General features: G+C 47.7%; 1 protein-coding gene across 2 annotated transcripts in view; it reads right to left on the reverse strand.

Annotated features, from left to right (window-relative positions):
* LOC124022275 (copine-4) overlaps positions 1 to 17,871 on the reverse strand; it is a 110,325-nt gene that overhangs the window by 44,256 nt on the left and 48,198 nt on the right. For both annotated transcript variants that reach the window (XM_046337198.1, XM_046337197.1), the window contains exons 5-7: positions 14,266 to 14,340; positions 4,642 to 4,725; positions 4,468 to 4,557 (exon numbers count right to left, since the gene is read on the reverse strand). In XM_046337198.1, the coding sequence (XP_046193154.1) occupies positions 4,468 to 4,557; positions 4,642 to 4,725; positions 14,266 to 14,340 (249 nt within the window). The remainder of the gene's footprint in view (positions 1 to 4,467; positions 4,558 to 4,641; positions 4,726 to 14,265; positions 14,341 to 17,871) is intronic.

Below are 17,871 nucleotides of genomic sequence, written 5' to 3' on the forward strand. Positions count from 1 at the left end.
GGCGACGCAGTGTGCGTGAGTGCTTGCTTAACCTGTCTTTCAATTCCCCAGACTGTCAACCCGACAACACGCCCATAAGGAAGAATCCCCTCGGGATCAGTAGAAGCCACAGAAGAACTAAACAGATGGGATAAGGCATCAGGCTTGGTGTTTTTGCTACCCGGACGGTAAGAAATCACAAACTCGAAACGAGCGAAAAACAACGCCCAACGAGCTTGACGGGCATTAAGTCGTTTGGCAGAACGGATGTACTCAAGGTTCTTATGGTCTGTCCAAACGACAAAAGGAACGGTCGCCCCCTCCAACCACTGTCGCCATTCGCCTAGGGCTAAGCGGATGGCGAGCAGTTCATGGTTACCCACATCATAGTTGCGTTCAGATGGCGACAGGCGATGAGAAAAAATAAGCGCAAGGATGAACCTTATCGTCAGACTGGAAGCGCTGGGATAGAATGGCTCCCACGCCTACCTCTGAAGCGTCAACCTCGACAATGAATTGTCTAGTGACGTCAGGAGTAACGAGGATAGGAGCGGACGTAAAACGTTCTTTTAGAAGATCAAAAGCTCCCTGGGCGGAACCGGACCACTTAAAACACGTCTTGACAGAAGTAAGAGCTGTGAGAGGGGCAGCAACTTGACCGAAATTACGAATGAAACGCCGATAGAAATTAGCGAAACCTAAAAAGCGCTGCAACTCGACACGTGACCTTGGAACGGGCCAATCACTGACAGCTTGGACCTTAGCGGAATCCATCTGAATGCCTTCAGCGGAAATAACGGAACCGAGAAAAGTAACGGAGGAGACATGAAAAGAGCACTTCTCAGCCTTCACGTAGAGACAATTCTCTAAAAGGCGCTGTAGAACACGTCGAACGTGCTGAACATGAATCTCGAGTGACGGTGAAAAAAATCAGGATATCGTCAAGATAGACAAAAACAAAGATGTTCAGCATGTCTCTCAGAACATCATTAACTAATGCCTGAAAAACAGCTGGCGCATTGGCGAGACCAAACGGCAGAACCCGGTACTCAAAATGCCCTAACGGAGTGTTAAACGCCGTTTTCCACTCGTCCCCCTCTCTGATGCGCACGAGATGGTAAGCGTTACGAAGGTCCAACTTAGTAAAGCACCTGGCTCCCTGCAGAATCTCGAAGGCTGATGACATAAGGGGAAGCGGATAACGATTCTTAACCGTTATGTCATTCAGCCTCGATAATCCACGCAGGGGCGCAGAGTACCGTCCTTTTTCTTAACAAAAAGAACCCCGCCCCGGCCGGAGAGGAAGAAGGCACTATGGTACCGGCGTCAAGAGACACAGATAAATAATCCTCGAGAGCCTTACGTTCGGGAGCCGACAGAGAGTATAGTCTACCCCGAGGGGGAGTGGTCCCCGGAAGGAGATCAATACTACAATCATACGACCGGTGAGGAGGAAGGGAGTTGGCTCGGGACCGACTGAAGACCGTGCGCAGATCATGATATTCCTCCGGCACTCCTGTCAAATCGCCAGGTTCCTCCTGAGAAGTGGGGACAGAAGAAATGGGAGGGATGGCAGACATTAAACACTTCACATGACAAGAAACGTTCCAGGATAGGATAGAATTACTAGACCAATTAATAGAAGGATTATGACATACTAGCCAGGGATGACCCAAAACAACAGGTGTAAAAGGTGAACGAAAAATCAAAAAAGAAATAGTCTCACTGTGGTTACCAGATACTGTGAGAGTTAAAGGTAGTGTCTCAAATCTGATACTGGGAAGATGACTACCATCTAAGGCAAACATGGGCGTAGGCTTGTCTAACTGTCTGAAAGGAATGTCATGTTTCCGAGCCCATGCTTCGTCCATGAAACAACCCTCAGCCCCCGAGTCAATCAAGGCACTGCATGTAGCACCCGAACCGGTCCAGCGTAGATGGACCGACATAGTAGTACAGGATCTAGATGAAGAGACCTGAGTAGTAGCGCTCACCAGTAGCCCTCCGCTTACTGATGAGCTCTGGCCTTTACTGGACATGAATTGACAAAATGTCCATCAAATCCGCAATAGAGGCACAGGCGGTTGGTGATCCTCCGTTCCCTCTCCTTAGTCGAGATGCGAATACCTCCCAGCTGCATGGGCTCAGTCTCTGAGCCAGAGGAGGGAGATGGTTGCGATGCGGAGCAGGGAAACACCGTTGATGCGAGCTCTCTTCCACGAGCTTGGTGACGAAGATCTACCCGTCGTTCTATGCGGATGGCGAGAGCAATCAAAGAGTCCACACTGGCGGGAACCTCCCGAGAGAGAATCTCATCTTTGACCACTGCGTGGAGTCCCTCCAGAAAACGAGCGAGCAGCGCCGGCTCGTTCCAGTCACTAGAGGCAGCAAGAGTGCGAAACTCTATAGAGTAATCCGTTATGGATCGATCACCTTGGCATAGGGAAGCCAGGGCCCTAGAAGCCTCCCTACCAAAAACTGAACGGTCAAAAACCCGAATCATCTCCTCCTTAAAGTTCTGGTAATTGTTTGAACAATCAGCCCTTGCCTCCCAGATAGCTGTGCCCCACTCTCGAGCCCGGCCAGTAAGGAGTGAAATGACGTAAGCAACCCGAGCTCTCTCGCTAGAGTATGTGTTGGGTTGGAGAGAGAACACAATATCACACTGGGTGAGAAAGGAGCGGCACTCCGTGGGCTGCCCGGAGTAGCAAGGTGGGTTATTAACCCTAGGTTCCGGAGGCTCGGCAGGCCAGGAAGTAACAGGTGGCACGAGACGAAGACTCTGGAACTGTCCAGAGAGGTCGGAAACCTGAGCGGACAGGTTCTCCACGGCATGGCGAGCAGCAGACAATTCCTGCTCGTGTCTGCCGAGCATGGCTCCTTGGATCTCGACGGCAGTGTTACGAACGTCTGTAGTCGCTGGGTCCATTCTTTGGTCGGATCCTTCTGTCATGCAGGTGAATGAGGACCCAAAAGCGACTTGGCGAAAACAGAGTCTTTAATCCAGAAAAGTAATTCTACAAACATAAGACATAATTCCACTCGTAATGACGAGAACAGACTGGAGACTCGATCAAGAACTGCAGGTTGCCTCGGGAAGGCACTTGAACCTAGCAGACTCAGACACCTGCTCTCCACGCAGCATCTGAGGGAAACACGACACGACAGGGCGATACACAGACACAGCACGGTGAACAATAGACAAGGATCCGACAGGACAGGAACGGAAAACAAGGGAAGAAATAGGGACTCTAATCAGGGGAAAAGATAAGGAACAGGTGTGGGAAGACTAAATGATAGATTAGGGGAATAGGAACAGCTGGGAGCAGGAACGGAACGATAGAGAGAAGAGAAAGAGGAAGGGAGAGAGAAAAAGGGGAACGAACCTAAAAAGACCAGCAGGGGGAAAATGAACAGAGGAAAAGCAAAATGACAAGACAATCTAAGACAAAACATGACAAAGCACACACACAAACAAGCACACACACAAACAAGCACACACACAAACAAGCACACACACACACACACACACACACACACACACACACACACACACACACACACACACACACACACACACACACACACACACACACACACACACACACACACACACACACACACACACACACACACACACACACACACACACACACACACACGAGGCAATAAAAGAAAAGGGGAAAGATGCCGACCATGTGAGACAGAGGGAGGGGGGCTGAAAGAGAACACGAGAGGGAGGAAAGAGGTGGTGGGGGCTGAAAGAGAACACGAGAGGGAGGAAAGAGGTGGTGGGGGCTGAAAGAGAACACGAGAGGGAGGAAAGAGGTGGTGGGGGCTGAAAGAGAACACGAGAGGGAGGAAAGAGGTGGTGGGGGCTGAAAGAGAACACGAGAGGGAGGAAAGAGGTGGTGGGGGCTGAAAGAGAACACGAGAGGGAGGAAAGAGGTGGTGGGGGCGGGGCGTTTGAGAGTCTCTCTCTTTCCACTCCCCTGGTCTAATAGATGTCCCCCGTCTTGGTCCTGTATGATCAGGCCAAGCCACAAATGACTCGTCTAGAGAGCCCTCAAACTCAACTCTGGACCTCGATGCCAGTTCATTTTTACATGGTTCCCCTCTAATCAGGGACTGATTGACTGGAGATGAGGAAATGAAGAATAGAGGGAAGGAGAGAGAGACCAATCAGGGACTGATTTAGACCTGGGACACCAGGTGGGTGGTATTAATTATCAAGTAGAACAGAAGACCAGGGGTAAGAGTTGAATACCCCTGCTATAGAGAATCCCCTTCCTCCCTAGTCTAGCCCTCCCTCCTGACTCTAGTAGACAAACCCCTTATAGGATTGAGGCCATGGTGCTGAAATCAGTATTGCTCACCTGCCAGTCAGTCCACTACTGTGGCAAAAGTGCTCAATCAGGTCCCCTGGGCTGGCAAGAAGACATAGAGCCAAGCACATACATACATACAATCAGACACACACGTCTATACCTTTAGAGGCCGGTCATGGTCTCCACTGCAGAGGGAATTCAGGGAAGTCTTGAAGGTTTTCCACACCGGGTTAAGGTTGTTCATAACAGTCTGTGAGTGAAACAGGAAAGAGAAAAGTAAATAAGCTAAAGTAATTGGATGGATCCGTTTGAACAAAACGACTGCTGGTTTTACCTCTGTTCTGTGCACAAGCTGTAGCGTGTCGTCATCGTTCATCCTGAAGATCTCCAGGAAAGGGTCTGATTTGCTAAAAAAGTCCTGCACAGAGAGATACACAGTGGGCTTTCAGAAATACATTAACGACCATCTTAATGCCATGCTGAGGGATTGCAATATTTCCTCCCAACCGCTTTGGCCCTAAAACTGTGAAAGTGGTCAATAAAATACCTAACGTTGTTGTGAGGAAGATGGTTGCCATGTTGTCCAAATTCATGCATTTATCAAAGTCAACAACACACTGAGGTCCTCTACAAACGCTCCTGTATGTGTATAGGAAATCTACATGGAATATATATTACACATAGAATATACTGTACTGACATCTAACTAACTCTCTGCCACTATATCTCTTCCTGTGAGGCTGGTCTTTCTCCTTCCTGTTCATTGATTCATAGAGCTGAGCTGTGATGCAATCTGTAGGAGGGTTATCTCTGGTAACTCCCTAGACGGGTGCCAAAACTCCTGAACAGCTAAATTAGCTGAAGAAATACTGTACCTCATACAATACTCCAGACCCTGAGGTTGTAACTCGTTACAGTATACAGCTAAGACGCCTTTCAAATTGTCTTGGTACTTTGACTTATCTAATAAGAGCAGCACTGGGAAGTAGAAAATCACAGATTGTTCTCAACACTTTTGAACAACAAGTAGAAATGTCAAATTGCAGATTGCATTTCTTCAACAAGCAGGACGCACAGGATGTACTTCCGACACCCGACAAGGCCAAAATCCCCGTCATTGGAAAGAGACGCAGGTATAGAGCACACAGGGCGGGGTGCCTTGTGAGGATCCGTCAATGGCAAGTGGGAAATCTGCCCTTACCATCAGTATTAACTGTAATATCTTATGTTTCACCAAATCGTGGCTGAATGACGACATGGATAACATTCAGCTGGTTGTAACACCCGGGGTGTAGTGGGGAAGAAGTCAGGCGCAGGAAGCAGAGAGTTCAGGGTGTAGTGGGGAAGAAGTCAGGCGCAGGAAGCAGAGGGTTCAGGGTGTAGTGGGGAAGAAGTCAGGCGCAGGAAGCAGAGGGTTCAGGGTGTAGTGGGGAAGAAGTCAGGCGCAGGAAGCAGAGGGTTCAGGGTGTAGTGGGGAAGAAGTCAGGCGCAGGAAGCAGAGGGTTCAGGGTGTAGTGGGAAGAAGTCAGGCGCAGGAAGCAGAGGGTTCAGGGTGTAGTGGGGAAGAAGTCAGGCGCAGGAAGCAGAGAGTTCAGGGTGTAGTGGGGAAGAAGTCAGGCGCAGGAAGCAGAGGGTTCAGGGTGTAGTGGAGGAAGAAGTCAGGCGCAGGAAGCAGAGGGTTCAGGGTGTAGTGGAGGAAGAAGTCAGGCGCAGGAAGCAGAGGGTTCAGGGTGTATTGGGGAAGAAGTCAGGCGCAGGAAGCAGAGGGTTCAGGGTGTAGTGGGGAAGAAGTCAGGCGCAGGAAGCAGAGAGTTCAGGGTGTAGTGGAGGAAGAAGTCAGGCGCAGGAAGCAGAGGGTTCAGGGTGTAGTGGGGAAGAAGTCAGGCGCAGGAAGCAGAGGGTTCAGGGTGTAGTGGGGAAGAAGTCAGGCGCAGGAAGCAGAGGGTTCAGGGTGTATTGAGAAAGAAGTCAGGCGCAGGAAGCAGAGGGTTCAGGGTGTAGTGGGAAAGAAGTCAGGCGCAGGAAGCAGAGGGTTCAGGGTGTAGTGGGGAAGAAGTCAGGTGCAGGAAGCAGAGGGTTCAGGGTGTATTGAGAAAGAAGTCAGGCGCAGGAAGCAGAGGGTTCAGGGTGTAGTGGGGAAGAAGTCAGGCGCAGGAAGCAGAGGGTTCCGGGTGTAGTGGGAAAGAAGTCAGGTGCAGGAAGCAGAGGGTTCAGGGTGTAGTGGGGAAGAAGTCAGGTGCAGGAAGCAGAGGGTTCAGGGTGTAGTGGGAAAGAAGTCAGGCGCAGGAAGCAGAGGGTTCAGGGTGTAGTGGGGAAGAAGTCAGGTGCAGGAAGCAGAGGGTTCAGGGTGTAGTGGGAAAGAAGTCAGGCGCAGGAAGCAGAGAGTTCAGAGTAGCACTACTTTTAATGCACCACAACGGTGAACAGACGCCAACCCAAACAAATGCCCCAAACACAGGGGACTTAAACAGTCCAGCAAAATACAAACACATGGACAACCGTGACATACAGCCGTGTACACATGTACACTGAAAATAATCCCTCACAACCAGGCGGGCTGGTAAATAAAGCCCAACCAATTAACCTAAACTAAACACAGGTGCAACCAATAAACAGAAAGGGGGAAAAGGGATCAGTGGCAGCTAGTAGCCGGTGACGACGACCGCCGAGCGCCACCCGAACAGGAAGGGGAGCCACCTTCAGGAGTCGTGACACTGGTGGGATATACGCTGCACCGGCTAGATGGAACAGCACACTCCGAAGACGAGGGTGGTCTGTGTATATTAGTAAACAACAGCTGGTGCACGAAATCTAAAGAAGTCTCTAGATTTTGCTCGCCTGAAGTGGAGTATCTCATGATAGTGTTCATCTATATTTTTAGTGGCTGTTTATTTACCACCACAGATGGATGCTGGCACTAAGACCTCACTCAGTCAGCTGTATAAGGTAATAAGCAAACAGGAAACTGCTCACCCAGAAGCGGCGCTTCTTGTGGCCGGGGACTTTAATGCAGGCAAACATTAATCCATTTTACCTCATTTCTATCAGCATGTTATATGTCAACCAGAGGGGGGGGATTCTAGATCACCTTTACGGCACACACAGAGACGCGTACAAACCTTTCCCTCGCCCTCCTTTGGCAAATCTGACCGTAATTCTATCCTTCTGATTCCTGCCGACAAGCAAAAACTAAAGCAGGAAGCACCAGTGACTCGGTCTATTAAAAAGCAGTCAGATGAAGCGGCTGCTAAACTACAGTTTTGCTATCACAGACTGGAACATGTTCTGGGATTCTTCCAATGGCATTGAGGAGTACACCACATCAGTCACTGGCTTTATCAATAAGTGCATCGAGGAAGTCGTCCCCACAGTGAAAGTACATACATAGCCCAACCAGAAGCCATGGATTACAGACAACATTCCCACTGAGCTAAAGGGTAGGTGCGGAACTCTAACCTGGAAGCTTATAAGAAATCCTGCTATGCCCTGCAACGAACCATCAGACAGGCAAAGCGCCAATAAAGGACTAAAATTGAATCATAATACACCGGCTCCGATTCTCGTCGGGTGTGGCAGGGCCTGCAAACTATTACAGACTACAAATGGAAGCACAGCCACGAGCTGTCCAGTGACACGAGCCTACCAGACGAGCTAAATCACTTCTATGCTCGCTTCGAGGCAAGCAACATTGAGGCAACACTGAAGTAGCCGTTGTGAGTAAGGCCGCTGGCAAGGCATGTGCTGACCAACTGGCAGGTGTCTTCACTGACATTTTCAACATGTCCCTGATTGAGTCTGTAATACCAACATGTTTCAAGCAGACCACCATAGTCTTTATGCCCAAGAACACGAAGGCAACCTGCCTAATTGACTACAGACCCGTAGCACTCAAGTCCGTAGCCATGAGTGCTAGGCTGGTAATTGCTCACATCAACACCATTATCCCAGAAACCCTAGACCCACTCCAATTTTCATACCGCTCAAACAGATCCACAGATGATGCAATCTCTATTGCACTCCACACTGCCCTTTCCCACCTGGACAAAAGGAACAGCTATGTGAGAATACTATTCATTGACTACAGCTCAGCGTTCAACACCATAGTGCCCTCAAAGCTCATCACTAAGCTAAGGATCCTGGGACTAAACACCTCCCTCTGCAACTGGATCCTGGACTTCCTGACGGGCCGCCCAGAGGTGGTAAGGGTAGGTAGAAACACATCTGCCACACTGATCCTCAATACTGGAGCATCTCAGGGGTGTGTGCTCAGTCCCCTCCTGTACTCCCTGTTCACCCACGACTGCATGGCCAGACACGACTCCAACACCAACAGTGTTAGGCCTGATCACCGACAACGACGAGACAGCCTATGGGGAGACACCTGGCCAGGTGGTACCAGAATAACAACCTATCCCTCAATATAATCAAGACAAAGGAGATGATTGTGGACTACAGGAAAAGGAGGACCGAAGACGCCCTCATTCTCATCGAGGGGGCTATAGTGGAGCAGGTTGAGAGCTTCAAGTTCCTTGGTGTCCACATCACCAACCAACTTGAATGGTCCAAACATACCAAGAAAACCTTGTGAAAACCTTTCCCCCCCAGGAGACGGAAAAAAATTGGTATGGGTCCTCAGATCCTCAAAAGGTTCTACAGCTGCAACATCGAGAGCACTGGTTGCATCACTGCCTGGTACTGCAACTGCTCTGCCTCCAACCGCATGGCACTACAGAGGGTAGTGCGAACAGCCTAGTACATCACTGGGGCTAAGCTGCCAGCCATCCAGGACCTCTACACCAGGTGGTGTCAGAAGAAGTCCCTAAAAATTGTAAAAGGACCCCAGCCACCCCACCCACCCCAGTCATAGACTGCTCTCTCTTCTACCACATGGCAAATGGTACCGGAGTGCCAAGTCTTGGTGCAAGAGGCTTCTAAACTGCTTTCACCCCCAAGCCATAAGACTCCTGAACCGGTAATCAAATGGCTACCCAGACCATCTGCATTGTGTGTGTCCCCTCCCCCAACCCCTCTTTTTACGCTGCTGCTACTCTCTGTTTATCATCTATGCATAGTCACTTTAACTATACCTACATGTACATATTACCTTAATTAGCCCGACTATCCGGTGCCCCCACACATGGACTCTGTACCCCTGTATACAGCCTCGCTACTGTTATTTTCACTGTCATTTGACTGTTTTTCACATTTCTTTACCGATCTATTGTTTACCTAATAGCTATTTTTTACTTAAAAATGGCACTGTTGGTTAGTGCTTGGAAGTAAGCATTTCACTGTAAGGTCTACACCTGTTGTATTCGGCACACGTGACAAATACACTTTGATTTGATTTGAATTGGGGCCAGCAATGGTCCTGATATATCCTGGTCTGGTTATGCACACCTGATGTCTGATCCTAGTACTACAATCAACTTGACTGGATGCTCCAGGAGAAAATATTTCTCAAAACACCTGCTATTCAGAATAAATCTGCAGTTCCAAAAATACGAAATCAATCATTTATAAACACGATTCTTACTGATAGGATACTGATAGGAAAGTTAAGAGCACATCACTTTGATTGACTGCATTTCTCCCTGCAGATGGAATGCTTATTTGCATTTTAGTGCTGGAATAATGTACTTTAGCACCTGTGGTGAGGGAAAACTTATTTCAGTTGAAGGCGGACACACACACACACACACACACACACACACACACACACACACACACACACACACACACACACACACACACACACACACACACACACACACACACACACACACACACACACACACACACACACACACACACACACACACACACACACACACACACACAGCATCTTCCATTTAGTGGAGATTAACTAATTTAAATTAGACTGTGATTAGAGATACACTGGGGCTGAGAAAGACACCAGGAGACGTAAAAACATCTCTTGGACTTAACCACAAACACACCACACACACCTCTGCTCTCTCTCCTTTCTTATCTCCCCATCTGTGTGAGCCAGAACCACAAACACAGCAGGAGAGACTGAAATGGGGAGTTGGGTGGATCATAGATCCTCATTGAGGAGGGATTGGTTCTCTGTATCTAATGTGTTTCTGTTGTAATTATTCCTCTGATGGGATTTTCCCCTTGAAGTGTCATGTTTTGTCTTATTTTGTCTTGTCATTTTGCTTTTCCCTCTTCGTTTTCCCCCTGCTGGTCTTTTTAGGTTCGTTCTCCTCTTTTTCTCTCTCCCTTCCTCTCTCTCTTCTCTCTATCGTTCCGTTCCTGCTCCCAGCTGTTCCTATTCCCCTAATCAATCATTTAGTCTTCCCACACCTGTTCCTTATCTTTTCCCCTGATTAGAGTCCCTATTTCTTCCCTTGTTTTCCGTTCCTGTCCTGTCGGATCCTTGTCTATTGTTCACCGTGCTGTGTCTATGTATCGCCCTGTCGTGTCGTGTTTCCCTCAGATGCTGCGTGGTGAGCAGGTGTCTGAGTCTGCTACGTTCAAGTGCCTTCCCGAGGCAACCTGCAGTTCTTGATCAAGTCTCCAGTCTGTTCTCGTCATTACGAGTAGAATTATGCCTTTTGATTGTAAAGTTACTTTACTGGATTAAAGACTCTGTTTTCGCCAAGTCGCTTTTGGGTCCTCATTCACCTGCATAACAGAAGGATCCGACCAAGAATGGACCCAGCGACTATGGATTCTCTCTACTCTACTCTCGAGTTCCAGGGAGCGATGCTCGGCAGACACGAGCAGGAATTGTCTGCTGCTCGGCATGCCGTGGAGACCCTGGCCGCTCAGGTCTCCGACCTCTCAGGACAGTATCAGAGTCTTCGTCTCGTGTCACCAGCTACTTCCGGTTCTTCCGAGCCTCCGGAACCTAGGGTTAATAACCCACCATGTTATTCTGGGCAGCCCACTGAGTGCCGCTCCTTTCTCACCCAGTGTGACATAGTGTTCTCTCTCCAACCCAACACATACTCAAGAGAGAGAGCTCGGATTGCCTACGTCATATCACTCCTTACTGGTCGGGCTCGGCAGTGGGGCACAGCTATCTGGGAGGCAAGCGCTGAGTGTACTAACAATTATCTGAACTTTAAAGAGGAGATGATAAGGGTTTTTGATCGCTCAGTTTTTGGGAAAGAAGCTTCCTGGTCCCTGTCTTCCCTATGTCAAGGTAATCGATCCATAACGGATTACTCTATAGAGTTTCGCACTCTTGCTGCCTCCAGTAACTGGAACGAGCAGGCGTTGCTCGCTCGTTTTCTGGAGGGACTCCACGCTAAGGTTAAGGATGAGATTCTCTCTCGGGAGGTTCCATCCAGCGTGGATTCTTTGATTGAACTCGCTATTCGCATTGAACGACGGGTAGATCTTCGTCACCGAGCTCATAGAAGAGAGCTCGCGTTAACTGTGTCTCCCCTCTCCCCGACACTACCGTCTCTCCCCACTGACTCAGGTGTTGAGCCCATGCAGCTGGGGGGTATTCGCATCTCGACTAAGGAGAGGGAACGGAGAATCACCAACCGCCTCTGTCTCTATTGCGGTTCCGCTGGTCATTTTGTCATTTCATGTCCAGTTAAAGGCCAGAGCTCATCAGTAAGCGGAGGGCGACTGATAAGCGCTGCTAGACGGTCCTCTCCGTCAAGTACATGTACTACCTTACCGGTCCATCTACGCTGGACCGGATCGACAGCTTCCTGCAGTGCATTAATAGACTCTGGGGCAGAGGGCTGTTTTATGGACGAAGCCTGGGCGCGGGAACATGACATTCCTCTCAGACAGTTAGGGGAGCCCACGGTCATGTTTGCCTTGGATGGTAGTCCTCTCCCCAGTATATTATATGAAACACTACCTTTAACCCTCACTGTATCTGGTAACCATAGTGAGACCATTTCGTTTTTGATTTTTTGTTCACCTTTTACACCTGTTGTTTTGGGTCATCCCTGGCTAGTGTGTCATAATCCTTCTTTTGATTGGTCTAGTAATTCTATCCTTTCCTGGAACGTTTCTTGTCATGTGAAGTGTTTAATGTCTGCTATTTCTCCTGTTTGTTCTGTCCCCTCTTCTCAGGAGGAACCTGGTGATTTGACAGGAGTACCGGAGGAGTATCATGGTCTGCGCACGGTCTTCAGTCGGTCCAGAACCAACTCCCTTCCTCCTCACCGGTCGTATGATTGTTGTCCTGTTCTCTTCAAGAAGCGTTTTGCATCCGCTCCTATCCTTGTTGCACCTGACGTCACTAAACCGTTTATTGTTGAGGTTGACGCGTCGGGGTGGGCGTGGGAGCCATTCTGTCCCAGCGCTCCGATACTGACGATGGGGTCCACCCTTGTGCGTATTTTTCTCATCGCCTGTCACCGTCGGAACGTAACTATGATGTGGCTAACCGCGAACTGCTCGCCATCCGTTTAGCCCTAGGCAAATGGCGACAGTGGTTGGAGGGGGCGACCGTTCCTTTTGTCGTTTGGACTGACCAAAAGAACCTTGAGTACATCCGTTCTGCCAAACGACTGAATGCGCGTCATGCTCGTTGGGCGTTGTTTTTCGCTCGTTTCGAATTCGTTATTTCTTATTGCCCGGGTACTAAGAACACCAAGCCTCATGCTTTATCCCGTCTCTTTAGTTCTTCTGTGGCTTCTACCGATCCCGAGGGGATCCTTCCTGTTGGGCGTGTTGTCGGGTTGACTGTCTGGGGAATTGAGAGACAGGTTAAGCAAGCACTCACGCACACTGCGTCGCCGCGCTTGTCCTAGTAACCTTCTTTTCGTTCCTGTTTCTACTCGTCTGGCTGTTCTTCAGTGGGCTCACTCTGCCAAGTTAGCTGGCCATCCCGGCGTTCGGGGTACGCTTGCTTCTATTCGCCAGCGGTTTTGGTGGCCTACTCAGGAGCGTGACACGCGCCGTTTCGTGGCTGCGTGTTCAGACTGCGCGCAGAAGTCTGGTAATTTTTTTCTGCTTCTGCTCCTGGTCTTGCTGGGTCTCAGTCTGTTCCCTGCCATCGCATCTCTCCTGTTCTTGTTCCTGCCCTTGCTGTGTCTCAGTCTGTCCCTAGTTGTTACTCTCCTGGCCTGTTTGGTCCTGTTTGCTCTAAAGCTTTCAGTTCTCTACCCGTGTCTCATTTTTTTTTTTTTTTTTTTAGAGTAGTACCCTAGTTTCCCTTTTTATCGTTTTCGTTACGGTCCTGAGGAGAGGAGTTGGGTTCTTTCTCGGGACGTGCTGGACCGTTTGATCTATGATTTCCTCCGTTGCCGCCAGTGTTCCTCCTCGAGAGCGCCAGGAGGCGCTCGGTGAGTGGGGGGGTACTGTCATGTTTTGTCTTATTTTGTCTTGTCATTTTGCTTTTCCCTCTTCGTTTTCCCCCTGCTGGTCTTTTAGGTTCGTTCTCCTCTTTTTCTCTCTCCCTTCCTCTCTCTCTTCTCTCTATCGTTCCGTTCCTGCTCCCAGCTGTTCCTATTCCCCTAATCAATCATTTAGTCTTCCCACACCTGTTCCTTATCTTTTCCCCTGATTAGAGTCCCTATTTCTTCCCTTGTTTTCCGTTCCTGTCCTGTCGGATCCTTGTCTATTGTTCACCGTGCTGTGTCTATGTATCGCCCTGTCGTGTCGTGTTTCCCTCAGATGCTGCGTGGTGAGCAGGTGTCTGAGTCTGCTACGTTCAAGTGCCTTCCCGAGGCAACCTGCAGTTCTTGATCAAGTCTCCAGTCTGTTCTCGTCATTACGAGTAGAATTATGCCTTTTGATTGTAAAGTTACTTTACTGGATTAAAGACTCTGTTTTCGCCAAGTCGCTTTTGGGTCCTCATTCACCTGCATAACATGAAGCATAGCTCTATGTGTATAATCATTGTTCTGAGACCAGTTGATGCCATGGTTAATGGAGAGGATATACAATAATGTAATGCATTCATAATCAATTAACAAGCACAAATTAAACATGTTCTGTAGCGTTGCAACCTTACCTTGTCGTCAAGTTTCCTGGCACTGAAAGAAAGTTCCACATAATCATCATTCCCTGTCAGCTCCTCGGCGGTGACCTGCAGGTACATAACACACACCTGGTTCTAATATTCACACACCTGGTTCTAATATTCACACACACCTGGTTCTAATATTCACACACACCTGGATCTAATATTCACACACAACTGGATCTAATATTCACACACCTGGTTCTAATATTCACACACCTGGTTCTAATATTCACACACACCTGGTTCTAATATTCACACACACCTGGATCTAATATTCACACACACCTGGTTCTAATATTCACACACCTGGTTCTAATATTCACACACCTGGTTCTAATATTCACACACACCTGGATCTAATATTCACACACCTGGTTCTAATATTCACACACAACTGGTTCTAATATTCACACACACCTGGTTCTAATATTCACACACCTGGTTCTAATATTCACACACACCTGGTAGTAATATTCACAAACACCTGGTACTAATATTCACACACACCTGGATCTAATATTCACAAACACCTGGTACTAATATTCACAAACACCTGGTTCTAATATTCACAAACACCTGGTTCTAATATTCACACACACCTGGATCTAATATTCACAAACACCTGGTACTAATATTCACAAACACCTGGTACTAATATTCACACACACCTGGATCTAATATTCACAAACACCTGGTACTAATATTCACACACACCTGGATCTAATATTCACAAACACCTGGTTCTAATATTCACACACACCTGATTCTATTATTCACACACACACCTGGTACTAATATTCACACACACATGGTTCTAATATTCACACACACCTGGTACTAATATTCACACACACCTGGTCCTAATATTCACACACACCTGGATCTAATATTCACAAACACCTGGTAGTAATATTCACAAACACCTGGTACTAATATTCACAAACACCTGGTACTAATATTCACAAACACCTGGATCTAATATTGACACACACCTGGTACTAATATTCACACACACCTGGTTCTAATATTCACACACCTGGTTCGAATATTCACAAACACCTGGTACTAATATTCACACACACCTGGATCTAATATTCACACACACCTAGATCTAATATTCACAAACATCTGGTTCTAATATTCACAAACACCTGGTACTAATATTCACACACAACTGGATCTAATATTCACACACCTGGTTCTAATATTCACACACCTGGTTATAATCAGAGACCAGAAAAAAAAGTTATGTTTATGAATGAAATAGTGAACTTGTAATCAATTGTAGTAAAACGCATGATAGGCATATTGTCTTTCATACTTTGTTCTGTATCTGCCTCCAGATTCATATTTATTTGTCAACTGTTTAGATATGAAATACTGTGGAACCCCTCCTCATCTGGTCTAATATAAGTCCTATTGACACTTTCTTTCTGCTGGGAGCTCGTTTTTCATAATGACCTTGAGATACCGCTCTATTTAGTTCTCTCTTTATATAGTACTATTGTGTGTGTGTGTGCGTGTGTGTGTGTGTGCGTGTGTGTGTGTGTGTGTGTGTGTGTGTGTGTGTGTGTGTGTGTGTGTGTGTGTGTGTGTGTGTGTGCGTGCGTGCGTGCGTGTGTGTGTGTGTGCGTGCGTGCGTGTGTGCGTGTGTGTGTGCATGTATGTGGCCCAATAAAATATGATTTACACTATTGAGAATGCCTTGATGCCTTTGTTAAAATAGGTTATTTTCCATGCATAAGCAAACAGGCAATGTGCTTCAGCAACAAAACAATATGTATGTTCATATCAAACAGACACATGAATGCATATCTATTTGTTAAGTTCAGATGCTACTCTACACCAATGTTATTGAGGGTGTAGCGAAATGCTTGTGCTTCTAGCTCCGATAGTGCAGTAATATCTAACAAGTAATATATAACAAATTACACAACATACACCCCATACACACACATGGAAAGAATTAAGACTATATACATACAGACGAGCAATGTCAGAGAGGAACGGACTAAGATCCAGTAGAATAGTATAGAAAACAGTATATACATATGAGATGAATAATGCAAGTTAAAATGTAACCATTATTAAGTGAATGAGACACCGTAGAATAGTATAGAATACAGTATCTACAAATGAGATGAGTAATGCCAGATATGTAAACATTATTCGTGTTCCATTCCTTAAAGTGGCCAGTGATTTCTAGTCTATAACTATAGGCAGCCGCCTCTAATGTGCTAGTGATGGCTGTTTAACAGTCTGATGGCCTTGAGATAGAAGCTGTTTTTCAGTCTCTCGGTCTCCGCTTTGATGCACCTGTACTGACCTTGCCTTCTGGATGATAACGGGGTGAACAGGCAGTGGCTCGGGTGGTTGATGTCCTTGATGATCTTTTTGGCCTTCCTGTGACATCGGGTGCCGTAGGTGTCCTGGAGGGAGGGTAGTTTGCCCCCAGTGATGCGTTGGGCAGACCGCACCACCCTCTGGAGAGCCTTGCGGTTGCGGGCGGTGCAGTTGCCATACCAAGCGTTGATACAGCCCGACTGGATGCTTTCAATTGTGCATCTGTAAAAGTTTGTGAGGGTTTTAGGTGACAAGACACATTTCTTTAGCCTCCTGAGGTTGAAGAGGCGCTGCTGCGCCTTCTTCACGATGCTGTCTGTGTGGGTGGTCCATTTCAGTTTGTCAGTGATGTGTACGCCAAGGAACTTGAAGCTTTCCACATTCTCCACTGCTGTCCCGTCGATGTAGATAGGGGGGTGCACCCTCTGCTGTTTCCTGAAGTCCATGATCATCTCCTTTGTTTTGTTGATGTTGAGTGAGAGGTTGTTTTCCAGGCACCACACTCCCATAGTCCACACCTCCTCCCTGTAGACTGTCTCATCATCGTTGGTAATTAAGCCTACTAGTGTTGTGTTGTCTACAAACTTGATGATTGAGTTGGATGCGTGCTTGGCCATGCAGTCATGGGTGAACAGGGAGTACAGGAGGGGGCTGAGCACGCACTCCACCCTTGTTGAGGATCAGCAGAGTGGAGGTGATGTTTCCTACCCTCACCACCTGGGGGCGGCCCGTCAGGAATTTCAGGACCCAGTTGCACAGGACGGGTTTCAGACCAGGTCCTCAAGCTTAATATAATAATAATATATGCCATTTAGCAGACGCTTTTATCCAAAGCGACTTACAGTCATGTGTGCATACATTCTACGTATGGGTGGTCCCGGGAATCGAACCCACTACCCTGGCGTTACAAGCGCCATGCTCTACCAACTGAAGCTTGGAGGGTACTATGATGTTGAATGCTGAGCTGTAGTCAATAAACAGCATTCTTACACAGGTATTCCTCTTGTCCAGATTGGATAGGGTAGTGTGCAGAGTGATGGCGATTGCATCGTCTGTGGATCTATTGGGGCAGTAAGCAAATTGAAGTGGCTCAAGGGTGGAAGGTAAGGTAGAGGTGAAATTATCCTTGACTAGTCTCTCAAAGCAATTCGTGATGACAGAGTTGAGTGCTATGGGGTGATAGTCATTAAGTTTAGTTACCTTTGCTGTGCTTTAGACACAGACAGACAGACAGACAGACAGACAGACAGA

Source organism: Oncorhynchus gorbuscha, unplaced genomic scaffold (genome assembly GCF_021184085.1).
Source record: "Oncorhynchus gorbuscha isolate QuinsamMale2020 ecotype Even-year unplaced genomic scaffold, OgorEven_v1.0 Un_scaffold_1314, whole genome shotgun sequence".
NCBI classification, from domain to species: Eukaryota; Metazoa; Chordata; class Actinopteri; order Salmoniformes; family Salmonidae; genus Oncorhynchus; species Oncorhynchus gorbuscha.